Source organism: Hippoglossus stenolepis, chromosome 3 (genome assembly GCF_022539355.2).
Source record: "Hippoglossus stenolepis isolate QCI-W04-F060 chromosome 3, HSTE1.2, whole genome shotgun sequence".
NCBI lineage: Eukaryota > Metazoa > Chordata > Actinopteri > Pleuronectiformes > Pleuronectidae > Hippoglossus > Hippoglossus stenolepis.
The window spans coordinates 5,641,017-5,668,647 of record NC_061485.1 but is presented as its reverse complement, the minus strand read 5'-3'; the positions used below and the strand labels follow the sequence as shown (position 1 = coordinate 5,668,647).

Below are 27,631 nucleotides of genomic sequence, written 5' to 3'. Positions count from 1 at the left end.
TGCATTTTTTTCATCAAGATCTATACATTTTTTTATGGAAAATCTAAATGTTGAAAAAAAAGGGGGGTATTCCTGGATCCGCCCTCTGATTTGGATCCACATCCAAAGTTCATCCTTGGGTCGAGTTTAGAGTTTTTGCTTAATCCTTCTAACTAACAAACCAACATACACGTAAACACAACCTCCTTGGCGGAGATAATAATCCCCTGACGCCTGTTGTGAAAAACTTGTACTGACTTTGTATTTGTTGTGAACTTATTGGTTTTGCTGCTTTTTTCTCTGTTGAAAAAACTCAATATTTGTGGGTTTGGTCGCATCATTGTTCTCTGATATTTAGTCAGAGATACTGATCAATATATTTAAATGTTCTATATAATTAAATGGAGAACGTCTCTAATCGTTTAGTCAGGACATTAGTGAGTAAACTAAATATTTAAAGCTTTAATCCATTATTCTTTAGTTTAGGGGTTTGTGTTAGTGATTGTAAAGCTAAAAAGAAATCATCACCTAATGTTTTATACACAACTAGAATGTTTCATGAAGCCAAACTGTGTCTCTAGGGTCGAACAGGAAGTGACCATAATGTTTCCTCAGCCAACTCACCCTGCACACTGATAAAACACCCCCCACTCACACACACACACACACACACACACACACACACACAGGCTCCCTCCTCAGATATCTGTTTCTCCTCTGCTGTCGCTCTGATACACACACATTCACACAACAGAGGGAGGTAGATAACTCTGTGATTCCACTGCTGAATTTTTAACGCTGTTGTGGAACTTTTTTTTTTTTTCCAGGCGGGTTACTGTAGCACCAGGGTACTGTTACACCGACACAGACGCAGCGAGAGGCACAAGGCTCAGTTCAATTCTGCTGTTTACTGAGGCTGCACGGACACACGCTGTCCATGGGGTGTACGGTAAGTTCATCTATCTATCAGTCTGTCTGTCTGTCTATCTATCTATCTATCTATCTATCTATCTATCTATCTATCTATCTATCTATCTCTAAATGTTATATTCTGCTGAACTTTTTTGTCTTTAAATTAGCATTTGTTTACAAAAAGCTTGTGTGAAACTTTTTATTTCACACGTTAAATGTAAAATCTTGTTTGTGAAATGCCCCAAAACCAAATTCACATTATTATCAGCACATGTGATTTTCAGACATTTTGCCTGTTAAAAGCTTTAATTTCACACATTTTATCACATGTGAACTTCACACTGGATTCAAACAGGCATACAAGTATGTGTTTTGGGATATTTCACATTAACATATTCACAAAATAGGTAGAAGTGTGATTTTGATATGAAAGACGTAAATTCGTTATTTCTTTATTTTTAATGGGTTAATGGCACCTGCTGTTGTTCACTAAATTCTAAGCTACCAAGCAGTGGTTAACCACATGACATTTAACATGAGGAAACTGTGACCTTTTGGCCTCTGGTGGCTTGAAGTTCTGCTGTGGATGATTGAGCAAACATTTAAAATACTATTTATTCCTAAGAGCAGGATTGTACACAACTTTCAAGGTTGAGTTACTGCAGTTTACTGACTATCGCCAAAGTCTGGAGTACAGACCTGCTTTGATTCACCTTCACCATCGCTGATTATCAAACTTAGCAGCTTTAAATACCTGAATTATTTGCTGTAGGAGGTTTGTTTGTGTGTTAATGTTCTGTGGAGCACTGGAAGTCTTCATAGATCCATTCAGTTTAACCAGGATCCAACCTGAGCGTTTACAAATGATCATCTATCCAGTGTCCGTAACAATCATATCATATGATAATGTTTGACCATGTAGAAGGGACTGATTGTATAGATAACTTGCAGAGAGTTACAACCCAAACCTCGGCTTTACGGAGCTTTACAGTGACTTTGAGCTCATTGTTTAACTGTCCACCCACAACCGTGCTGTTTTGTTTCACTTGTACTGCTTTCATAGCGTCATGCAGACAGCTGTCAGAGAACAAGCTTTAAAACCCACTGTACTTTCAGTGGATAGAAAGAGACGGCTGGAGAACCCAGTGGAGCATTTAACAGCTAAATAGACAGATATTTATCTAATGAGTTGGTAGAGAACCAAAATGGAGATAAAAGAGAGTGAATATGTGACTTTAAATGAATGTTAGAGTCACTCTAGATCTACAAGTTGTGTAAACAAGTTCACCACATCAACTTAAAAAGTGATGATGTGTCAGTGAACCCAAATAGCCAATCAAACTCTTACTGAAGGATGAAACATTTTAAAGTAGTGGACCAGACTTTGTTCTGACACCTCGCTGATCCTGTCTCCTCCCTCAGGTCCGTCCCGTCCTGATGTCTTTACCGTAGCAACATGACCCTCAACACCCAAAGAGAGAAACAGCCCCTGCGACGGCGAAGCAGCACACCGATTCATCCCGGCCATTTCTCCCAGCACCCGTCCTGGACCCGGGAACCCCGGCTACACGGCGGCACCCAGCCCGACCCAGAGCAGCCCTGTCCCCAGCGCAGCCACCCTCCTCTTGAACAGTCAGCCTCCTATCACCCTGGTGACAAATCCCTCCACTATCGCGCCCACTGGAGTTCAGACTCAGACGACGACTCGCAGAGCGACTCGGACTGCGTTTATAGAGTTGTGTTGCTAGGCGACCACGGTGTCGGAAAGACATGCCTGGCAGGAATATTTGCCGGGATCACGGACAAAGACGACCATGCTGGAGGTGGGACTTAATGCTTGGTTGATGATTAGCTTATGGGGGCTAACATTAGCACATAGGTACTGTTCTAACCGTAGACAGAATATGATCAAAATGACAGCTCCCCAAAGGTGAAGCCAAAGTGTCTCAATTGCCCCCAAGTGGCTGGCTGCGACATAGATCATAAACCCTGCCTCCTCAGGTGAAACCTCATGATTGACAGCTGAGACTGACTCGTGATTGGTTGAGCATGTGTATTGACAGGACCTTGATAGCGTGGCTCCATAACCCTATCTTTTCTGCTCAGACTCCAAATTTGCAACATGACAGCGTTCCTGGATGTTATGGCTTCATTTCTGGATAGTGGGAGGAAGTGGAGACAATAATAATAATAAGCTACTTCCAGCAGCCTGCTAACCTAGCTTAGCACAAAGCTGGATCCAGAGGGAAACATCTCTCCCGGCTCTGTGCAAAGGTTAAAAGCAACCAGCTGAAATGACAAATTGCCATTTTATGATTGATATATGTCAGATTATTTCCAAACAAATAAGATATACACTGATTATTGGGTTTTTAAGCTGCTAATGAGTGTTCTCACATTTAAATGACAGAGAGAAAGAAAGAAAGCCAATAAGAGTGTTTCCAAAATGTTGAACTTTTCAGTTTAAGATTAAATATGAATGAATTAAACACTACAGGGATTTTCCACATTAAGACAATTTTCACGTGTTATGGTTTGGTCTGCTCCGACTGAGACGTCTGCTGTTTCTCACAAGTTCAACTTACTTGAAATGTCTGACTGAGTTGTCGGGGAAACTCTTCACCACATTTTGTACCATTGTTTGATTATCATAAGTTTTACTCTCTGATTCAGTCCTCTGCAGTTCACTGCTCAGCTTCTGTCACTGACTTTGTTTTCACATCCCAACCTTGACTGACCCCGACATCATCGATCAGCTCCCATGTCACGTGTTGATTGGCCCAAAGCCATGATTGACAGTCTGTATTGATCCAGTGATAATAGTCTGACATGGTGAGAGAGGGCAGAGCCTGTCTGCCGTCAGTTTTCAGGTCGACTGGTCACACTCTGGTTCACTTCTGTGTGTTTTTATTGTTGTTGATGTTTGCTGAAGTTGTAGTTCACTCTAGGTTATTACATGTGTTGTCATTGTTGTTTGTTTATTCACCTGGTTAATAATGTTTGTCTGTTTTTGATCACAGACAGACAGAGCGGCTGTGGTTGTTGTTGGTCCTCCGTGTTGCTTGTGGCTTTAAACTTATTAAGTTGTTGGTTGGTTGGTTGGATGATCGGTCGGTCGGTCAATCAGCGTGTCGGTTGGTTGGTCGGTCAGTTGGTTGTTCTGTTGTTGGGTTGGTCAGTCGGTCGCGTAGTTGGTCGCTCGGTCAGTTGGTTGGTCGGTTGGTTAGTCGGTCAGTTGGCTGGTTGGTTGGTCGCTCAGTCGGTCGGTCCAACTACCACTTCAGTACAGACTGAAAAATGGCAACAAGAAGAATTGCCATGAAAATTTTGAATAGTATAAATTTGAAAACCTTCTCTGTGTTTATTGTTTGTGTTTATTGTTTGTGTTTATTGTTTGTGTTTATTGTTTGTGTTTATTGTTTGTTACAGAGGAAACACATGAGCGAACACTGACAGTAGATGGAGAGGAAACCACGCTCATTGTCATGGACACCTGGGAGAACGACAAACTGGTACGGTGTGAATACAATACTGTAAATAATGAGTGTTAGGATAAACTTTATATTTATACAAGGGCACATTTTCCGCAATGCTCTATTTAAAACATGCAGTGATTCTGTTCTACTGTGTGAAAGTTTTTTCTCAATAAAGAATCATGGTGTTCTTTAAAAGTATTTCAATTTTTTCAGTTTTAAGTTCACTGATAAAAATGTGCAGAGGTTTATTTCCCAGTTCAGTGTGGAAAATGTGAAGTTTCCACTTTAAGATGTTCACTGACATGATGCAGCCACTGTCTGGAATCTGTCAGCTTCACTGACACTGACCGTCAGACCTTCTGGGTTTATTGGACCACGGAGAGATGGAAATTATGAATCACTTTGTTGACTCTCGTTATTTTATTTAGTTCAGTTTAATGATTCCTGGGGATTCATTCGTTTTTTAAGATAACCAGTGGTATGAAGGGTCATTGCACTGTGATGTTACATATTTTATGTTCATGTTTGCGTAAATTCCGCTGTCTTAATCTAAAGGGACTACATCTCCCAGCATGCCTGGGAGCGTTTGCAAGGTCTTGCAGCATGAATGATGTTTCCAGATTAAAGTATGTTTAGGCTGCTGAGCCTGCTGCTATTCACCCTGACTCTGACCAGATCAAGAAAACGTATAAGTGTTAACATCATAGACTGTAAATACAAACGTACAATCGTATCTCCGCTTCCTCTCACTGTCCAGAAATTAGGTCAAAATATGATAAGAATGCTGCTGTCGAGTCGGTCTCTTGAACAACATGTGATAAGAACTATATGTATTCTGACTTTTTCATTTGCTCCCATCCACTAACATGAAGGAGGCTGGATTTCTGTTCTATACTGCAGCCAGCCACCAGGGGGGCGATTGAGATGCTTTATGCTTCACTCGTAGGGCGCCGTCATGTCATCCGTCTTTAAATACATGGTTAGAATCTAGCTGTTAAAAAATCTCTCTCTCTCTCCCTCTCTGTGTCTGTGTCTCTCGACCCGTTAGGAGGGGGAGGGCGGCTCCTCTCAGGACGACTGCCTGAAAGTGGGAAACGCGTACGTCATCGTCTACTCCGTCACGGACCGCTCCACGTTCGACTCCGCCGCTGAGCTCCGCATCACACTGCGACGCACCCGTCAGGCAGAAAACCTTCCCATCATCCTCGTGGGCAACAAGAGCGACCTGGTACGGTCCAGAGAAGTCGCTATAGAAGGTGGGGGTCAAAGGTCACAGGGGAGACGCACAGTGGCTTCAGAGAGAATTCAGACCCCTTCGCCTTTTGCAGGATTCAAAGCTGCAAGTTTTACTTTTGTTAATGAGAGATTTTAGATTATTGAGGACAGTATAAAATTAAATCCACACAATAAAATGTGCACAAAGTGAAGGGATATTAATATTTTCTGAAGACACTGTACATAAACACAACACAACAAGAGTGGGAGACAGTATTATATCTAAAATCTACACATGTCTTTTTTCCCAGAGGGCCGAGCGTGTGCGGTGGTATTTGACTGTAAGTTCATCGAGACGTCGGCATCTCTGCAGCACAACGTGACCGAGCTGTTTGAGGGCGTGGTCCGACAGATCCGTCTCCGTCAGGACGGCGGTGAGGCCGGTCAGCGGCGCCGCTCCATCTACAAACGCAAGGAGAGCCTTACCCAGAAGGCCCGGCGATTCCTGGACAGACTGGTGGCCCGCAACAACCAGCGCATGGCGGTCAAAGTGCGGTCCAAGAGCTGCCACGACCTGGCCGTCCTCTGAAGACACGTGTCCACTCGGAGTCTCTTATTTTTTGACTTGTTGACGTTCTTGTGATATCATGGACGATGGTGATAAAAACAATTTAATTGGACAAACGGAGTCGTTGGATTTTAACGTTCTCGCTGTGATCATTACAACCAACTCATTTTCCTGACCTTTGACCTTTTGGTTTAAACATTTCTGTGATTTTCCTTCTAAGTATAAAGATGCTGAAGACGCCAGACAACTGTGCAGCATCACCACTGTTAAAAATCGTGTGTGTGTGTGTCTGTGTGTGTGTCTGTGTGTGTGTTTGTGTGATGTCCTGTAGTGTCCCACTGTTCTGGACGTTTCTACTGTTTTCAGTTCAACACTGTGCAGAATAAATTCGTAACGGTGCAGTCACGACAAAATCATGTTTTTACATTTGTCTAATGACCAACACTGTGATGTATTTATGGATTTCATTTGCGTTTATTTCAATACTTAACAGTATTACATTTTGTCGGTTTGTTTGTTTTCATCATTTACAACCGACCAATCACAAATCCCCTCCCTTGAACAGCGATTGTCCAATCACAGCCAACAAACTGTAACTAGGAATGTCACTCTTTATTTCTCCACATGCTGAATTTGGGGTTCTGCGGGTTGAGGCCTTGCCTCGTTGGGGCAGAAACTCTTTACGATTTTCGTTGGTGACTTTCGATTTCTATGATTTTAGTTCAGTTTGCTTCATTTGATTTGTGTTGTTTTTATCATTAGATTTAATGTTAAACAGCTCATTAAATCTGATCTGTTTTAATTGAGTTGTGATCTCTTGGCAGGAGCCGCAGGGATCAAACCTCCGTGATCCACCTCACATAAACATAAACACTCCCAGTTCATCACGTCAACCCCGGGCCTCCTGGATGTTTGCTGTTGCTACGGTGACCTGCTCACCGTTAGCTACAGTTGAAGAAGAGGCTGTTTAGACAGCGGTCGTCATGGCAGCATGGTGATACCTCTGTGTGGTTGACGAGGACCAGGCTGAGTGTTTGATGGATGGGACAGTGGCTCACAGAGGAACTTTACTGCCCTGAGTTTAGCCTCTCAGGCAAAGAGCTTCGATAATCAGTGTTAACATGCTCGTAACTGAACAAAAAGTATCGAATATCAGTCATGAACTAAAGTAATGGAAAACTGTTAATGTTGACCTGAAAATGCAGCTAGATGTTTTTATAAATCATCTTGTGATTGTCTATGTCAAATTGTATTTTTTTTGTTGTCGAGACCAAGACGGACGAAGCATCTTCACTTCCTCCTGTTGTACGAAAACAAAGTTAAAATATGCCACCATCTGTTTTTGACGTAATTTAGAGCCGGAGTCTCTAAATTACCAAAATCTTCAGTTTGGTCCATGTCCCATCTGCTAACATGGTGAAGGCAGGGGTTTATGACCAACACTGCGGCCAGCCACCAGGGGGCGATCAAGATTAAGATTTTGCTTCACTTTGGGGAAGTTTTCTTGTCGTCTGTCTTTATGTTCAATCTATGGTTGAGACCTGCCCTTCAAAACCACAAGTCTGCTGGTGGCTTTAGAGGGAAAGTCACATGATCATGAAAGTCAGTGACCCAGTCATTTTTTTTAAATAGTATTTTTAGACGTAATGAACAGAAATGAAGCCGAGCTGCTGTGAAGTAACAACAAACTGCTGTAGCTCAGCAGGACTCTGTAGGAAACCCCATCAGGCAGACTGGTTGTCCCAGTTTTTACAGATCAAATATCTGTTTATTGATCGGGCGGTTTGGACGACACACTCACACTCGCCGCGGCTGCTCAGGGTCGGTGGATGGAGGAGGAGAGTTGAACATTGATTTGATGAGGGTAATGGAAAGAATGCATGACTGCTCAACCCGGGCGACACACACACACACACACACACACACACACACACACACACACACACACACACACACACACACACACACACACACACAGAGAGAGAGATGTGTAAACATCCTCTCAGTGGAGGAGGACCAGAGGCTCAGAGCTGTTACCAACAGAAACACTGGTGTTTCCTCTCTGAGGTGTAAAAGTTAGAGAGAAGAGTTGAAGGCTGATTTTTGCAATAATCAATGACTTGATTAGTTCAGACTTTATTAGAATCTGATCTTTCTTTCTCTTCTGTTGTTTTCCAGCAGTGGACATGAAACTCCAGCAATTGGCTGTTGTAATATGGGTTATTGGTTCATGGCTAATATAGGTTGGATATGGAGATGTATAGCTGATTAAACCTAAAGCTTTTAACCCTAAAATCTGATTATGCAGCTTGTTAATTAATCGCAACAAATATGTGACACAACAAAATGTATACATTTTATTATGTGTATCAAAATTATGCAAAAAATACTGGAAGGATAATAATATTATCAATGATACATTCATGTACAGCACTTTTCAATACAAGTAACAAAGTGCTTTACAACAAACAAGAAATAATGTGAGAAGTGGTATAGGTCAGGTAACTATTACATTTTGTTGCAGATCCGGACCAGATATCTGGCAGTACAGAGATAATAATAATAATAATAATAATAATAATAATAATAATAATAATAATAATAATAATAATAATAATAATAATAATAATAATAATAACCACTCTCTCCTCATCAGAAAACATTGCATACTGCTCTGAATGAGTCTGAACTCGCCGGGCGTCAACAGACCTGAACATTATTCTAAAGCACATTTCAAACACTGAGGTGCGTTGGATTTCCAGACAAAGAGGAGAGAACACAGAGAATCAAACCCCCACCAATGTTTGTTTAAACTATAAAGTTTCCTCTGTGTCTGTGGTCCAAGTTTCTGATCCCAGAACTGTAACTCTCCCTCTTTATTCACACACACACACACACACATACACACACACTGACACACACTCACACTCAAACTGACACTGCTACAGGAATGTAAACTGAAGACACTGTGCCAGTGTGTGTGTGTGTGTGTGTGTGTGTGTGTGTGTGTGTGTGTGTGTGTGTGTGTGTGTGTGTGTGTGTGTGTGTGTGTGTGTGTGTGTGTGTGTGTGTGTGTGTGTGTGTGTGTGTGAGACCCTGGCTCCCCCTGCTGGCTGGAGAAGTACAGTACTTTAATCTCTTCTGAGTCCACTTTTTCAAACATCATCTAATTGACACAATCACGGTGACATGATGAGTTTGTTTGTATAATTTAAAACCTGCATCACAGCAGTACAACAACAACAGGTTGAGCGGGACGTCAGAGGAAAAACGGAAAAAGTCTGAAGGAAGATATATAAACTCTAAAATGTCAAAAATCACATAAAATCCTTTTTTTCTCAGACAGTTTCTGTCATTTCAGGAAGTTCGTTACACACTAATATTTGATATTGATGACATATTCACTTCTGGATAGTAAGAACAAGTAGAGACACGTTGTCCATCTATATTTACAATGTATGGTCTCAACTGGTTTGTATCAATGTGCACTGGGAGCAAAGTGCACTATGGTAAAGCTCCAGGTGACCTGATAAGAGTGTTAACATGGGTCCTGCTTTATCACCGTATCTGTACCAAAACCTACTTTTGAAAGATTAAATTTTTCCGTTCTGTGCTTAAACAAATGACCAAAAAGCAAATATTGGGTCTGGTATGAAGAACGGGGGGACTAACAGGTTCCTGCAGCTTCTTCTGCCCTGTGGCCTTATTATAGGTTAATCCAGCCCTGTGCATATCCTCTTGGCAGAGATCATACATCTATGTTGCTGGGAAATCATCTGAACATGAACATTTTTCACCCTGAATTTGACACACGCTCTATTCTGAGGCTTGACTCCCTCTGGCTGACATTTGCTTTCAGGATCCTCAGGGTGGCTGCTTCCTATTGACCTGAGAAATATTTACCTTCAGGGCACGCAAGCTGCCTGAGCCTGTTCGAGGCGGAGAACAGCTGCAGACATGTTTCACTGATGTAAAGGAACAGTCACAGACACACTAGTAAACACTGGTCTTTTCTGTTGGAGGCACTGCAAACAAGACAATAACACCATGAGGGCAGGGCCACGGAGACCCTGCAGAACTGCTGCAACACAAGTTCATTCATGCACAGAGGAAATAAAAATAAACAAAAAGATTAGAGCATGGAAATAAAAGAATGTGAAGTATAAACATCATGGACTGGAGAACGCTGCAGCTTATGGCTCTGGATCAGGAGGAAAGAGTTCAACTGGGCCCCAAGTTGTGAGGGACACACACCCAGGTCTGATCAGCCTGTGGTGGGCCTGCCTTAGCAGAGGGATAATCTCCATCTTGTCCTATATATTCTAAAATGCAAAACAAGAATTAAAACAATATAATACATAAAATGGCAGCGTTGGACATCAAAGTATTCAGCCTGTTTTTAAAAGTATCCAGATTCAGAGAACATCGGATATTCTCTGGTAGTTTATTCCAGCTTCACACTGTTTCATTTTTATCCTCAAACTCTGAGCAGATTGGTCCAGATTGTTCATAGTGTGGAAGCAAGTCAGAGATTTACTTAAACCCTTAAACCAATTAAGTGATTTGTAGACAAGTAACAGAAGTTAGTTTTTGGAGAAGCTGATATTTAAAACAGAGATCTGAGTACGGGCGTAATATTAAGCTTTATTGGTTTTTGTTAGAGCTGTAAAAGCAGCAGGATTCAGAATAATCTGCGGCTGCAGTGTTTTTAAAAGTCTTATTTCAAAGAAGCCCTGAGAAAAGACTATTACAGAGATCTAACCTAAGAGAGAACGAGTCTTTCTACATCTTGTTGAGTCACGTATCTCCCAATTCATGCAACATTTTATCATAACAGGTTGATTTTGCAATAGATTTTAACGTGGGAGTTAGAATCTAAATCTGAGTCAACAATAACGCTTTCTGATTTGGGTTTTTATGATTCAATAAAAAAGGGGATTTTGGCCACAATGTATCAATGTTGACATTTTAGCTCCTGCATCTGATCAATAAACAACCTGTTTATATTGCATTTGTATATTTCGTGTCCACTTCTTCTCATATTTTCTGCTCGGCTCTATCGTCAACTCCAGATGGGGCGTGGTCGAAATTCCTGCAGCTCAGCAACAACAAGATACTGAAAAACGACACGTTCCCACTGCAGGTTGTGACGGTGTCCTTCAAAATAAAAGCCTCCTTATCAGTTCAAATATTGATCCATCGACCTATATTTGTAGATGGTTGTCCAGTAGCATAACAATAATGACATTTCTTATGAATGGGAAATTTTAAATAAGTATTCTGTTATTCAGAGTACATACAAAGCAAATTGAGAAGAAATGACATTACACTCCACGTCATTTAGCTGAAGCTTTCATCCAAAGCGACTTCCAATTAGTTCATTCAACAATACAGCAAATGTCTTTTTGTCAAAATTGAACAAGTTAAAGTTAGCTCCTAGCCATGAACCTCATTCAGGAGTAGAATTTGTGAAGGAGACTTGTTGCTGCTGCATAGCTGCTGAAACCACATCAAATTGTGTTCTGTGTAAAAAAAACTATATTTTTTCCTGCAAGAACAAATGTTTGTTGTAACGCCTGATTATGCAGGAGAGTGTGTAAAACTCCTTCAGGCATTAGGCGAAAGGTTTCAGGACATGAAAAGTAAATACGCAAAACAATGAAGTTGTCAAACAGCAACAAGCTCAGAGCTACAGCAGGTGCGACAACTCCCTCGGCTCGGGTTCTATAAACTACGTCTTTCTGAGGAGACTCGCACTGAAGGATGTATCTGGACGACCTACAGCTGTGAGCAGTTCTTTTCTAAATGGACTCTTGCAAAGACTCTCAGGACTGACTGACCTAAACCTGGAAAACCATCTGTGGGTAGCATCGTCATCACTACCATCTGACATCAGATGCTTCACCAAAAGAAACAGTTCTAGCCATCACATTATCGAGGTTAGTGTGACGTGTTCAGTCGTTTAGTTTGGTCAACAGAGGAACTTATAAAAACGTAAATAGGAAAAGGGTTTCCCAGCCCTGGGTTTACATAAATTTAGCAGCTTCTCTTGGTCATCTGTAAATTTGTCACTCGTGCTTTGTCAGCGCTACGCAGCCAGTATCAATGTCAATACTTCCACGCCAACATTCGAGAGTCTAATGATTAAGAGCAGCTTAGTCTGGTTAGGTAGGTGGGTGGCTAGGTTGTCAATCACTTTATAATCTGCATATTGATCATCTTGGGCACAAAAATGTTGTGCTGCATAACTGAGCAAGGAAAACTGAAGTTCTTTGTTAATTGGACTTTTATTTTGAATTTTGGACAGGAAGTTCTGGTCTCCGCTGCTGCTGGTTGGACAGTTGCGGTCACAGCATCGTGTAACATGCAGCGAAGCTAACGGGAGGTTTCCTAGACTCATTAATACTGAAGCGAGCTGAAGCGAGCCAAGCCGTGTCTGATCCAACAGCAGCAGGATGAACAGCGCAGGTAGGAACCGAACTGAGTGTGACTTTAGTCCGGGTTTAACTCAGGCCAAGAGGAAACTCAACCTCACGTTTTAAGCGTTGAATTAGACCAGTGTTGGGTTTCAAACCAGTCACTGACATTCAAGACAATGAAAAGGTTAAATCAATCAAGTGTCCTGATTGATTTAATGTAAATGAAAAACCAGGCAGGTCTTCTGTAGTCAATGCAAAACGTCCTCAGCACAGTTTAATCATGTTGGGTTCGTGTGTTAAACACTGTTTAAACTGAGCTCAGGTAAAAGAGTTGTTTTTTATACCTCATACATCCTTAATAAGCAGAGTTTAGAGAAGTCACACTGAATCCAGCTTCACTTCCAGCTTTGTACTGAGGAAAACTCTTCCTGTCACATAGAATGAAGCTCGTGACTGCTGATCCATCGGCTAATTTCACTTTGATAGTTATTAAACTTTGTCTTTAAAAGTGTTACCACCACCTCTAAAAGCAGCGGAAGTTAGGTCAAACGGCAGGAAACTGCACCTGTGAATACAACGATAAATAAAGATCAGTTAGGAGGTCATCTCATCAGAGGAAACTGAGCTGGAGGTGGTTTTATTCACATTATCATCAGATCTCGTTGAAGAATTAATCTGTAGACAGCAGTCGTTCAGTGTGGACACCTTTCAAACTACAGTCACACACAAACCCTTCAGTTGAGAGGGATCACAATGAATCTAACCTGGACGTGTGAGAGGGATCCTGTTGAAACTGAGGACAAATAAATAGACATTAAACAAAATTATGTGGAGTAAAAAGTTTGGCAAAATAAGAAGAGAAAAGGTAAATTTCTAACCCAGGATTTAGACAGAAAAACCAAAAATGAATTTGGAACAAAGTTTTGAGCTCAAAGGGGAAATAACTGTTAAAATATAATTTGAACATGAAACTAATTTGAATATGAAAGTACTTTCTCACCCCTTTCAATTCTTTCACTACTTCCTTTTCCTCTATTCGCACTACTCCTTTACTTTTTTACATCCTCATTAAATTTTTTGCCTTCTTGTCTTCTCTTTACATTTACTGTTTCCTCCTCCACTCCTCTGCCATCTCCTTCTATCATTGTTTCCTTCTCTACCTCCTTTCTCCAGCTCTACCTGTATTTCCTTCTCCTTTTTTTTCACGTCCTCCTCTGCTCCTTCTAGTCGCCCTCCTCCTTACCTTGTATACTTCCTCTTTTCCTTTACTGCCTTCTTGTCTCATCTAATTCTTCCCTGCCTTCTCTTTACCTTTACTTCTTCCTCCTCAACCCTTCTCCCTTTTCCCTTCCTCTGTTTCTCTTCCTCTCATTTCTTCCTTCTCCTCCTCCTCTCCTCTCCTACCTCCCTCTTTTTCTCCTCCATGTAATGAAAATTTGCGCAGCAGATGCTGAGATACACTGAAGTGATTTTCAGTCTGTGGTGTAGTGTCGACTAAACTGGAGCCCACATTTCCCACAATGCATCTGGGTGTAGTCTGTCATGAGACCCTCCCGTGTCTTTCAGTTTGTAACAGACTTCCTGTTGTAAATTTAAAGGCTTCAGGACAAATCTGAGGTTTAATAATCACGTCTCCATTCATTCATCAGAAATGTGAGTTGACACAGTTTAGACTTTTCAGATCAGTCTGTTGTGGTATATTGAACATTTTGAACGTACAGACTTTCAGGTTAAATCTAATACAAATTTCAATAAAACATGTTAATGAATAAAAAGTATTTCTAAAACAAGATCTTTACAAATAAGTCAAATCATATCTAATGTTAAAAAAAAGCTTAATGATGACAGTAAAAGACGTTTTAAGTTTGGTCAGGGGACGACACTACAGTTGTCAAAAAAAGTGTATCGTCTTAGAATCCTTGAATCCACCTTAATCCACTTTAATTGGGGTAAAACATTCAATTTACTGGTAAAATTTGTTAAAATTAATCCTAATCTCCTCTGACGAATGCATCCGGAGGGGGAAAAGTCTTTCTTCAGGTGGGACTCCAGCGTGAACCAAGTCGTCTGACTGGTTGATAAACCAGATCACAAACATCTGCTCTGATTTGTGATGAAGTAATCATCCGACACTATGTGGTTTATTGTGCAACATATTCTACTGGTTTTGTTCTCTAATTGAAGCTTCTGTCTTTTGCCAGAGCGTACAAAACATTCATGTAGCAGCTTGTAATATTTAACTTGTACTATATGTAAAACATTCGAGGCGGTAGATGAAAAAAATCAGTCCTGATAATTGAAATTCTTTGCTTCTTTCTCATCTGTGGAGGCTCTGGTTTCACGTTCACCCTCCACAATTAAAACTTGGCTGACTAGAACAGCTGCAGTGGCTGGGTGGGATGGGAGGGCTGGGAGGGCTGGGGGCGGTGTGTCACAACGCTGAGGGATTTCCAGCAGAGGACTGAGTCATTAAAATCCTTTCAACGGTTTGTTTCGTCATGAAAAGCTTGATATTGCTTTTCTTCCGAATTTCACCAAGATGATCAAATGGTGTGATGAAATCTTCCTCATGTACAAAGAGCTACGAGAGAAGACAGTGAATCAGCACGTTCTCAAAAATCTCAAAACTATTGCTCTATAACTACAACCATGCTCCAGCCACAAGTGTTTCCACTTATTGGCCTGATTTAACCTCCGGATAGTCTGACTGTAACTCAGTGTTCTCGTAAACCAGTCGAACAAACACAACCACACGTCTGATGTCTTTCCACTCTCTTTAGGGTTCTGCACACGAGAGGATAATCTAGATTTTAGACCCGATTTGCCTCTTCAGACAGTCGGTGCCGATTATCTGCCCAAATAATTGGGCGTTTTAGTGTGAGGGGCTTACAAAATAAACTTAATGCTATCGATTGAGTCAAACATGTTTGATATTTAAGATAATCGGCTTCGACAGTCACCAACCTCATGTTGCCTACTTTTGCAGCTGCGACTAAAAACAACAATACATTTCCAACTCGGGCTGCAGAACGTATACGCCTTCTCAGCCATGACTCCATCCATCGGTTTTTTCATTTCCATTTTGTTTTTCGCTGCAAAGCAGAACACACGACATCCTTCCTCCTCCATGTTTGTTTTTCTTCTGAAGTCACGTTCCATCACACCAGTGTTCCACACTCCAGTTCAGAAGGTGGCGGTAATGCAATCCTCTAGTGTGCACCAGGCTTCAGCTGTTCAACGTGTAACTTGATGATCAGGTGTAACAACTGTTTCCTTCTGTTTTGTTTTCAGCTCTGTATCCCCCTCTCAACGCACCCCCCGCCAACATGTTCAACAACGTGCCCGGTTATGAGGGCACCATGGCAGGAGGAGGTAAGTGGCGACCGAACCACAGGTTTTCATTCAATATTCATGTGGTTGCTTGTATGAGATATGTTGTTGTTGCTTATGCAGGTGGTTTTCTTCCCCCTCCCATGCCCCTGGAGCCTGTGGCCCCTCCTCAACCCGGCCCTGTACCTGACAACTGGTGGTAAGACCTGATTTGATCCTGATGTTGTGAACACGTCTGACCCAGAACTTTTCATATCTGAAAATGGCTTCTGTGTGTGTGTGTGTGCGTGTGTGTGTGTGTGTGTGTGTGCGCGCACACTGCAGCATCCCGTCTCTGGCTGAGGATGTGGCTCGCGAGGCGTTCAAGAGCTATGCATCGTCTCATTGCTGCTACAGTGAATCTCCGGCCACCGATGGAGTCATCACCAGCATGGAGCCATTCAACACCTACAGGGTGATTTGATGTTCACACCATTTATGTTGTTGTAGTTTCTGTTCCTGAATGATGCTCCAGTCAGTTTCTGTCAGAATCAGAGGAGCTAATACAGATCGCTGATTAGTTCGGTTCATTTTACAGAAAACTTTGCTTTAACTCAACCTTAAAGCCAACGGTTTGGTTCATGACTTGGACGTCATTGTCTCCACCTGTGATCTTTACACAGTGTCCTATCAGTGTCTGAGTTATCTGGATAATGACAATTGATCCCAGGACTTAGCGTTGATGATTTTAAGCTAAAACCATTCATATGCTCACTTCTACACATCCATCATGCTTATCCTCCGAGGGTCAGGGGGGCAGCTCGGGCCAATCCTCGCTGACATTGGGCGAGAGGCGGTGTACACAACAACATACATATATAACATACAGAAATAAAATATTCAATTAGTCTCCAATTAACCTAACCCCAATAATAATAATAATAAATTGTATAGCACCTTTCACTCAAGAAATGCATCTCAAAGTGCTTTACATACAAATATAGATGAAAATAAAAAACAGTTAAAATGTAATAAAAAAACAAACAGAGAACAGATTTAAAAATGACATTTAAAAGAAAATTAAATAGACAAGAAATATAAAAAAATATATATATTTTGAAAAATTACGTCTTCTGTTTGAGAAAATGCATTTCAACAACGTAGCTGTTTGAGCTTGAATGCAGCTCATCTACAAATACAAACTGAGTCTGACCGATGCAGTTGATGTAAGTTAGTGAGTTTGTGTTTCCACCCCTGACCAGCAAGGAGTGCTTGTTTTCCCTGATTACAGACACATGCAGTGTCAAAAAATCAAGTAGATAGCCAAGCCAACGTGACCATGTGAACAAACCGTAATATGACAAATGTGTAGAACAGTGAAGCATCTTGATGCCTAAATCCAGTTCAATCTGACTGACAGCAGGATTCTATTTTAACGAATAACAGCTGCCTGACAGCTCACGTTTCACTAGAGCTAAATGTGCAGCTTGAAGCATATGTTTACACTTGAAGTGTATTTTCTTACGTTTTACATAAGTAACGACAGTGATTGTGTTCTGGGCTCTGCCAAATGTTTAGACTTTGAGTTTACACTGTAGATAAACAAAACTCAGATTCCTCCAGAGGTTATTCACAGGAATCCAGTTGTCTCTGACAGAAGAACTTCTCTGGTAGCTCACAGCAGCAACTCTGCCAACGTCCATCTTACTGATCAGCTACATGTGACATCATCAAGTCATGTTATTTGAATAATGACTTGACTATGATCTGTTCTGTAGTACCGGCTGGAGACATATACTGAGTCCAGGTCAACTGAGTGGGCCCAGAAACCTCACGAAGGTACACACACACACACACCACACACACACACACACACACACACACACACACACACACACACACACACACACACACACACACACACACACACAAACATAAACTGCATTAACTTATTTTCTGGAAACTTACCCTTCCCTTAATTATATTATCTGTACGGCTTCATTGGGGGACTGGAGCCAATCCCAGCGAGTGGGGTGCACCCTGGACAGGCAGCATATTGCAGGACTGACATGTAGAGGCAAACAACCACTCGCCTTCACATTCACACCTACAGGAAAATCAGAGTCTCCAATAACCTAAGCCGCCTTTGGACTATGGGACTAAGCCGTAGAAAAGTCACAAGGAGAGCATGCAAGCTTCACACAGTAAGGCCTCGACCTGCTGCCGGGGTTCAAACCCAGTTGACTACACCACTGTGCCGCCCCATAACCCTAACTACTGACATTAAAATCTGCTTTTACCCTATTGGGGACAGAAATATTGCCTCCAGGTGGCCACCCTTGCCCAGTTTGCTTGTTTTTTAAATTTGAAATTCAAAAGATAGCCTGTGACATTTTCTCTCAGATTGTTTTTGATTGACAGTTGGGTTGAGGCATCTGTTTCGTGTGACTGACAGGTGAGGCAGCTGACTTCTACACTCAGACCGCCCCCCAGCCCTGGGAGGTGCCGGTCACGGCCCCCAGCCTCTTCACCGATCACAAGCAGGAGATTCGGGTGCCCTTCACCTCTTCCATCAAGGTGATTGGTTAACGACAGGCTTGCTGTTGTGGTAACCTGCAGTTTAATTTACATTGATTCATGATATAGAAAAGAACTTTAACTGTTGACCTGAAAGCCAATCAGAGAGCAGGATGTTGTGTTATCAAGGTAAATCAAATAAAGTTTGAATTACCCATGGAGGAGGTTAGAAAAGTCCTTGGTCTGTGAGGACGTTCTAATGATCATTGAGGATATTCAGTTGGTACAGGGACAATTTCAAATGCCCCTTGAGGATTATTGATATCTTTGTTTATAAATGTGACATGTTCAGGTGTCCTTGAAGATGTTTCTATTAGAAGGTCCCACAAGCAGAAAAGGCCTTTGAACAAATTCCACAAGTACTCAAAGCTGTTATAACAGCCACCTCAATGAGGCTCCAGAGATTCTTTAAAAGGGTCCAGGATAGGGTTGCAAAGGGGCGGAACATTTTCGGTAAATTTCCGGAAGCGTTCCATGGGAAGTTAAGCTTGGGAATTTGGGAAATTTTGACACTTTTTTTGCAAATGTTAGCTTATAACAGGTAACTTAAATGTAGTTGAAAACAAGAATAGGCAAGCCTAGCTCAGCTGGAACCTGGATGCAGCTAGTTGGGAGCATTGTCTGCCAGAAACGTAAACCTATGACTTTCTGTTGTTTTTGAACGTCTTTGTCATTACCTAGCATATTGATTACTTGTTACACTGAAGCCATGTTCATTTTAATACCAAGTTTATTTGTATACAGTAGGCTAACTTTTTACAGCAGTGAGAGTAGGATGTATGTATGTCCACACAAAAGTACACCATCACCTCGATTACTCGCGGCTGTTGGGGTCCATCAAAAAAGCGCGAGTTGGGCTACTAAAAATAAAAGTAATTACCGCAAATTAAAGGCTGAGCAATAAAAACGTCATTCAAAACTCTATTTTAAAGATGTATGGAATGCAGCACACGCTGTGTTTCTTTGAAAAGGATGTAGCTAGCTATTGTAAACCAAATTGACAGAATTAATGGATTGTTTTATTTTTCTCTCAACCCGACATGATCAAATGCGTCAAATGAAAGTCCGAAGTCCTCTTGTCCAAGAAAGCACGCAGTATCCATTATTGATTGACAACGCAAACAGGTGACTGTATTTATAGTCCACAGGAACAAAATTGTCTTGCTGGCAAGTGGCTAACGTTAGCAATTCTAGATCTTGCAGCATGATCTTGGTTAAAACAACCAAGATCATGGTTGATCATGGTCGATGACGTCATCAGCATCGCTTTCTCCTCCGCTGAGCCACAGGAGACATTTTACACCTGTGAACTACTTCCCATTAAAAACTGTGTAAAACTACTTCCCCTTTGCACTTTACATCCATTTCCTCTAAAGTAAAAATATATTCAGAAACCACCAATACTCATCTCCAACATACTGTCACATAGAGGAAACTGCTGAGGTCCGATTTTCATATTTAAGTCCATCGTTCCTGCAGGTTTTGATAAGTTTTCACTGACCGGGTTCTATCCTGAGATCCACATAGAGACGGTAGAGTTCTACTCACAAATGGATTAAGTCAAAAATGTCATTTTTAAAATGTGTATTAGAAATGTTTGCATGCATGTCTGCTTATGACAAAACAAAATGTTTATATTTATGTCTGTATATGACAAGGTAAATACAGTTAGTATAAATTACCCCAAAGTTTCCAGTTTATTCCCATTAATTCCCGTATATTCCCGTTAATTCCCATGGAAAGTTTCCAACTTTGAATATTCCCGGAATTTTGCAACCCTAGTCCAGAAGTCCATGAACATGTGCAAGAGGTTCCTGACGTCATGTGGAGGGTTGAGAGTTCTTGAAGAGGTCTGGATTGTGCTTGGGGAGGTTCTGTAGGGCATCAAAAGACTCCCTTGGGGTCCTTGAGGAAGTTCCAGAAGTCCTCCAGGTGGTTTCAGAGACTGTGGAGGAGTGAATGCACTGTGAAAAGGTTCCAGGATCCTTTGAGATGTTCTAGGGCTCCTTTAAGAGCTTCCATGCAGTACCTGAGGAGGTTCCCTGGGTCTTTTGAGGAGGTTCTAATGGTTTAATGAGTTTTATTCTACAGGTCTAATTTAGAAGAGAAGTTCAACTGTTGACGGGAACGTGTGTGTGTGTGTGTGTGTGTGTGTGTGTGTGTGTGTGTGTGTGTGTGTGTGTGTGTGTGTGTGTGTGTGTGTGTGTGTGTGTGTGTGTGTGTGTGTGTGTGTGTGTGTGCGTGTATGTGTTTGTATCTTTAGGACTGCAACATCTGCCACAGCTCGGGGACCATGCCGTGTGAGGAGTGCGATGGAAAAGGACATGTATGTAGACTGTCAATCAGTCAATTAATCAATCAGTGTTAATAGACTTAACAATAATTGTAGTTCACTTATCAACTACATAGTAATATCAAAGACAGGATATAGAATTAGAAGCCGAGGTTGTAGTAGATATAAAACAAATTAAATGTGTATTAGTTTTTGTATTCTGTATTGTATAAATTGTATCAGTTAACATGTGTTATTTGTGTGTCTCTGAAGAAAGAGTGCTGGGCGTGTCATGGCAATGATGAGACGTGCTCTACCTGTAAGAGTACTGGCCAAGAGAGGTACGTCAGGGGGGTCGGGGCGTGGGGGGGTATTTTGGCTGATGAACCTTAAATCAAAGTCTACTCACACCCTTGAGTGAAGGTCCCTTCTTATACCAGAAAAGAAAGAAAAAAAAAACACATCAGGCGCAGCTTCATGTTACCTCACATTTTTGTATAATCTAAGACGTGTCCCAACATCGCTGACTTTGGAATTTAAAGATAATATAAGGACAAGATTTCATAATGGTAGTAAAAACACTTTGATGATCAAGATGCCCCAAACCTTGTGCTACTAAACTGACATTCTAGTTAATAATAAAGACGTGACTGTGACCTGATTGTATTGTTTTATTGTTTAGTGTTGGTTGACTCAGTTAACTTGTGGTTACGCTTCACATTCTTGTCCAGTTATCCCCTGAAAACAATTTAGAGAAGGGATGTGCCTAAATGCCATGAATGACTGTTGTCTTATTTGTGTTTTTAATGAACAATTGCATCAGTATTAATCGTTATTATGTGTTTGTGTGTGTGTAGTTGTAAAAAGTGTGATGGTAACGGCACACAGAACTGCAAAACCTGTAATGGAAAACGACAACTGCTGACTTTCATCCAGCTCAAGGTGGAGTGGTGAGTACTGATACTACAACTGCGAGTCCTTAAACCAATTCAAATGGTACTTGAACAGGTTCTTTAGGGTCTGGTAAAGCTTCCAGTGTCCCTTAAAGAGGTTTCAAGGATCAATGAATAGGTGCCTGGGTTGTTTAAAGATATGTTAGTCCTAGAAGAGGTCCTGTGACGCCTTTAAGCGGTTGCTTTGGGTTTTGATGAGAGTGACCCATGAGAAGGTTCAAATGGTAATTGAGAAGTTTCTGTGGTCCTGGAAGATGTTCCAGATGTCATTGGGGAGGTTCTACAGGATTATGGAAGGGGTTGCTTAAGGAGTTGCTTAAGGCATCTCAAAGGTACTTGAAGATGTTCCAGTTGTCTTCAATGATATTCCATTTGGTGATTTAAGGGCTTTCTTAAGTAGCTCCGATGGAAGTTGTCTCAGTAGTCCCGGCAGGTGTTCCAGTTGTGAAGGACAGCTGGTCTTTCTTGTCTTCAAATATTCCCTGGTTGTAACACTTCTCTTACGAAGCCTAATTTAGTGCTGATCTGTGCAGCTCTTTGTGATACAGAAACAGGAACAACCACATGGGGAACTAAGAGACAATGAGGCCTAGTTCCGTGGATGTTGGTGATTCTACTTGTAAAAACACAGTTTCCTTTCTGTGAAGTGAAATTTACTCTTCATGATTTGATGGTGTCTTAAGAATCTTCTTAAGTCCTTGAAAAGGTTCAGATGGTCCTTAAAGACATCGCAGAAGTTGTTGAAGATGATCCTTCTGCAACTGGTACGACATCTGATCACAGGTCTACTGGGCTTTAAGCAGCTCACACAGAACCAGATCCTGGAGTGGATTCGGTTGTGTTGTCCATGATAACAACACTGTGGCACCCTCTGGTGGCATGAAGATAAAACAGCGTGATGTGGATTTAAAATTGATACAAATCTGTACTGTACACTGTTTATGAAAAAAGGGATGGAATTATATATAGTGTGTGTGTGTGTGTGTGTGTGTGTGTGTGTGTGTGTGTGTGTTCATTTGTTGCATTATTTAAAGTGACATTGAAAATCAAAAGCAACATGTCTCTTCTATCATACATGTGTTAATATGTGAAAGTGTTTGTTTATCTGTGTTTAGGACTAATCATGTAGAGGACCATTTGGTGGAGCAGAACATTGGTCTGAAGGTCGATGATCTGAGCTCAGTTAGCGGGAAGGAGCTGTTCAAGAACAACCAGTACCTGGTACACACACACACACACATGCACACTCACTCACGCACACATTCTTTCCTCTAAACCTAATTCTGATCCCAAAGCCAAGTCTTAACCCTCAACATACACACACATTAGTGTTTCTATAGTTGTGAGGACTTTTCTTATCATATTAGATTCCCTCGCCCCTTACGCTAATCTTAAGCGTCACAACTAAGTACCTTAACTTTACACTTACCCTAAGAGTACCCTATCCCCGACCTGAACCTTATTCTACCCTTAACCCTTAAAACACTGTTAAATACAGTAAGATATACAGACCTGTGTCCCTTTATTATGTTTCTTCAATAAATGCAAAGAAATCTAGTACATTTTGTGAAATGTTTTTTAGGCGTGAACCTCAGACACCTCACACTGTAATTTAAGGTTTGTCCTGCAGGTGGCGCTTGAGTAAAGTTAATGGGGTAATTGAAGGACATTGCAAAGGATAAATACTAACTGTGTTAATGTCCTTATCGTGTGTTTGTCTCTCTGTCTCCCCTTAGCTCTACCCACTGCTTGGGTTCCCAAACCCGGCCATCTCCGAGGCCTCCGATCGCCTGCTCAAAGATCACCAGGCCAAGTACGCCCAGACCTCCAGGATCCTGCAGCAGGTAGCCCAGCAAATCACGCAGGAGAAACCCCAAAGCTGAAAAAGATATCTGTGTGGTCACCATTAGAATATTTAGGAGGAAGCAATGCACAGTAAAAGTATTAATGAATTGTAGTTTAGTAAAAATAAGTAAATATTTAGTTTAAGTGTGAACAGACTCAGGCTAGCAGTTTCCCTTTGCTTCCAGTGTTTAAGCTAAGCTAGGCTATCCACATTCTAACTCTTAAGATTAAGATTGAAATTCATCTGAGGATGAGAGAGAATAAATGTTGGAACTATTCCTTTAACATGACTCTCTCGCTCTCTTTCAGAGGCAGACGGTCGAGCTGATCCCCATCACCCAGGTGAACTATAAGTGGAAGGGCGACTCTCACGTCTACATCGTCTACGGCAACGAGCACCAAGTCAGCGCCGACAACTACCCAGCGACCTGCTGCTGTGTCATCATGTAGACACACATACGCACACATACGCACACACACACACACATACGCACACACATATAGAGCTGAACTTAGCTGTTTATTCTCCATATTGTTTCTTTATTTCATATCAGCCTCTCCCTCCACGACACAACACAACATGATGTTTCCAGATCATCAGAGTCACTGTCGGAGCTCAGGTCAAACATGTTAATCCTGGGTTCACACAGTACACACACACACACACACACACACACACACACACACACACACACACACACACACACACACACACACACACACACACACACACACACACACACACACACTGTTTACTGTGACGTCCTGTAAAGAATGAATCTGCTAAAATCAGTCCTCACTAACATAAGGATCCCGGAGGGGCTGGATTTCTCTTTATGTTTTTGTTTCCTGAACTTTCTGCTCAGCTCTGACACTCCGCCTCTTACTCCTGTTTTGACATGAGTACATTTATTATTCTTTTGCATCAAGGTCTGAACTTCTGGTATCCAAAATCAAGATTTTGAAAACACAGATTAAGGTATTTTTCTGTTTACAGTTTACTTCAAACAGGTGCCATTTAATGTCCTCGGTATTTAAAGGAAACAAAAAATGAATGTGAGTTTTAAGGAAAGGAACAAAAAGTGAAATGTGAGGTGAAGCAGCAAAGAAAAAAAATATATATTTAGTTTGAATCTGACAGAGGTGAATATATTATGTGGTATTTTATTTGGGGGAGGTGAATTGAATTACGACAGAATCTGGTTCACCTGGTTTCTACTTGTATTTTCCTTCTGTGCGTTAATGTTTCATGAATGAAGAAACCACTTCAATGTTTAAACTGTGGAGGATCCATCACCAACAAATCAGACATTTCTGACTCCAGAAATAAAGTTTCAGTTTTTCTAGAGGACTGGTCATTCCAGAAAGGGTCAGAGTAAAATTAAATTCCTTGAATTTGTCTGCGTGAATATTTGATACCTGTTGGTGACCCACCATAGGTTGGAGCTAACTGCTAACTAGCCGGTTCACAAACGTCATCATTAGATTCTCTGAGATATAAACCAGCGATAATCAGAAAACCAAGAATGAGGTTGCTATTGGTTGACATCAAAATCGGGTGTGTCCGAGTTTACCAAAGTTGAATTTGTCCTGAAAAGTGGGTGAATTAACTTGCCTGGTTGAGTGAGTCTTTTTTCACGTTTACAGTTTACAGCGTAGTAACTGATTTGCCTTTCCTCTGGACAGACTGAATGACATTATTACCACTTTATCCTTTACTTCTAGTATAGAAATATATCTATATCTATATCTATCTAATTCTGTCTTGTGTTCATCGTATTCAGTTGCGTATTGATGACAAACAAAAATCACCCAAGTGTTGAAACTGTATTGAAGAATGTTTTTTTTTTTTAATCACAGCGTCAATGTGTTTACAATAACCCTCCATTTTAAACTTTAGTTATTGCAAAAGCTCCATCAATGCCCTCTGTTTGCTTTTCTCTCACTTTACCTCTCAGCCAAGCAGTTGGCAGTCAGGATAAAAGGAAGGAAGGAAGGAAGAGGGAATAATGGCCGGTGTGGTCTTGAGAGCAATAGTGAATGAATCATTTGCGTTCTAACAGTAGGTTAATAAATTAAAAACCACTGAATTCCATTTGGAGCCTGAAACAGATCATTTGCAAGTCAGAGAGTCTAGAAGCAAGTGGACAAAACTGAACAGCAGCTAATCGAAACCACTAAAACCACAACGCAGCATAAAACCAGAGCAATGTCTGGAGCCAATGTTGAATATTTGCGCTTCTGTTGGTTTGTCCTTGTTGCGAGGGAAGAAACATTGGAAGTTGTGTTGTTTCTTCTGTCAGAACAAAAATGTTGATACCAATTATACCATGATTTTATAATGATGTTTTGAATTTGAAGCAACAACGTGACTTTTTCATCGTTTCTCCTCCTCCCTTCTTCACATTTTATTTAGGAATTGAGTTGAGTCATCAGCAAAGCAGAGAATCCAATAATCCTATCTAAAAATTGAGTGACAGGAACAGAGGAGGCTTCTTTCCACTCTTTTTCAACCAAGGCTCATTGGTTTATTGCAAACGAAATGGACAGGCACATGTCCACAACCTCCCCGTCTCCATAGCAACTGGTGCAAATAATTCAGGCGTTTGCTGAAAAATGCCTTATATCTTAATGGAGGAGTAACTTGTGTCATGGTTATATCCAACTTTGGCTCTACAGCTGCTCAGTTTGTCTCCGTCTGACTTTTAGGTGATAACAGTTCACTTCAGGCTACCTGTCCTTTGAAACTGCTCTCCTGCAGTACAACAGAACCCCTGTAGAGGGCACTCTTTGCCTGAATCAGGTGTAAACAGACTCTTCTGCCCCCTTCTGGCGGCCATCTGTACAACCGGGTTATCTGTGACAAATGACCAATTGGTATTATGCTCAGGTGTTGGGTCTTTTTTTTTTATCCCAGTGTAACACATGTTATCAGTCGACTCTTTAATGTTGTAGCTTTCGTAAACAATATAAACATAATGTTAACGCGACTTTGGCTTTTATCATCTCTAACTGCAATCTACATGCCTTAACTCAGTACTGTTACTAACAAGCCTCTCTACTTCTACCTCTATACTGTCATGTTATTACTGTAGTAGATCATCAATTGTATGCTACTCTAGAAAATAAACTGTTGAGCTTCACCTGCTTCTGTCACATCTGTTTACCACGTCCATAGTATGGAGCTTTGGAACATAGAGCTTTAGACCATAGAGCTTTAGACCATAGAGCTTTAGACCATAGAGCTTTAGACCATAGAGCTTTAGACCATAGAGCTTTAGACCATAGAGCTTTAGACCATAGAGCTTTAGACCATAGAGCTTTAGACCATAGAGCTTTAGACCATAGAGCTTTAGACCATAGAGCTTTAGACCATAGAGCTTTAGACCATAGAGCTTTAGACCATAGAGCTTTAGACCTGACAAAGTGCTGTGAAATGCTATAAAACAAATTAATGTTAATTATACTACTTCACTGTCTTTTACATGTATCAGCTTTGAGGATGTTGAATTTTCCTGTGGGACCTGCAGGTTTAGGCTTCCGTCTAAAACACTTCAGTTGTAAATATTATAATTTTGTTAGTATTTCCAAAATGAATTGAGAGTCCATTACATTTTCAGCTTGATAAAATTAATTAAATCTTCCAGCGATAGTTGGTGTTAGAGTTTGAATCCCAGCTGAATAAAGATGAGTCTCATGAGACTGTGTCTGAAAGGTTAGTCAACTCAAAACGGACGGAAAAACAAACAGGAAGGCTAACGGATGTGTACAAATACCTCTAAATTGCAGTTTAAAGCTGCAGTATCAATAATTAAACCTGCATAACTGTTTTCTTGGCCCTGTGGGCGCACAGGAAACAAGATGTGATCACAGCAATGATATTGTCACTTTGAAGTTCATATGGTGAGCCAATGACTGTAGATAAAAGCTCTTCTATGTAGAGGCCAGGGTTTATGTCCTATACTCGAACCAACCACCAGGGGGGCGTTTGAGAAGTTTTGGCTTCACTTTTCTGGCGCTGTCAGGTGTTGGCTTCATCTTTGTATACTGTTAATCGCTGTTTGCTGACACATGTTAGCTACACAGCTAATTCATACACTCACAAT

General features: G+C 41.1%; 2 protein-coding genes across 2 annotated transcripts; both read left to right on the top strand.

Moving 5' to 3' along the window:
* The first annotated feature begins 641 nt into the window (after positions 1-641).
* On the top strand, positions 642-6,612 carry rem1 (RAS (RAD and GEM)-like GTP-binding 1). Its single transcript, XM_035150231.2, has 5 exons — positions 642-928; positions 2,314-2,714; positions 4,321-4,403; positions 5,416-5,623; positions 5,894-6,612. The coding sequence occupies exons 2-5, from the start codon at positions 2,348-2,350 to the stop codon at positions 6,169-6,171; spliced, it is 936 nt and encodes a 311-aa protein (XP_035006122.1). The 5' UTR covers positions 642-928; positions 2,314-2,347; the 3' UTR covers positions 6,172-6,612.
* Positions 6,613-12,479: 5,867 nt separating this feature from the next.
* LOC118105305 (protein SSUH2 homolog) lies at positions 12,480-26,668 on the top strand. Its single transcript, XM_035152912.2, has 12 exons — positions 12,480-12,618; positions 15,861-15,941; positions 16,023-16,098; positions 16,224-16,353; positions 17,657-17,717; positions 18,334-18,455; positions 20,719-20,781; positions 21,001-21,068; positions 21,585-21,677; positions 22,796-22,901; positions 23,417-23,524; positions 23,835-26,668. The coding sequence occupies exons 1-12, from the start codon at positions 12,606-12,608 to the stop codon at positions 23,973-23,975; spliced, it is 1,062 nt and encodes a 353-aa protein (XP_035008803.2). The 5' UTR covers positions 12,480-12,605; the 3' UTR covers positions 23,976-26,668.
* Positions 26,669-27,631: the final 963 nt, after the last annotated feature.

Coding starts and splice junctions, on each gene's coding strand:
- rem1 (XM_035150231.2), top strand. CDS start 2,348: ATGACCCTCAACACCCAAAGAGAGAAACAGCCCCTGCGACGGCGAAGC. Junction 4,404..5,415: donor CCTGGGAGAACGACAAACTG/GTACGGTGTGAA, acceptor TCGACCCGTTAG/GAGGGGGAGGGCGGCTCCTC. Junction 5,624..5,893: donor CAGAGAAGTCGCTATAGAAG/GTGGGGGTCAAA, acceptor CTTTTTTCCCAG/AGGGCCGAGCGTGTGCGGTG.
- LOC118105305 (XM_035152912.2), top strand. Junction 16,354..17,656: donor AGCCATTCAACACCTACAGG/GTGATTTGATGT, acceptor TCTGTTCTGTAG/TACCGGCTGGAGACATATAC. Junction 18,456..20,718: donor CCTTCACCTCTTCCATCAAG/GTGATTGGTTAA, acceptor TTGTATCTTTAG/GACTGCAACATCTGCCACAG.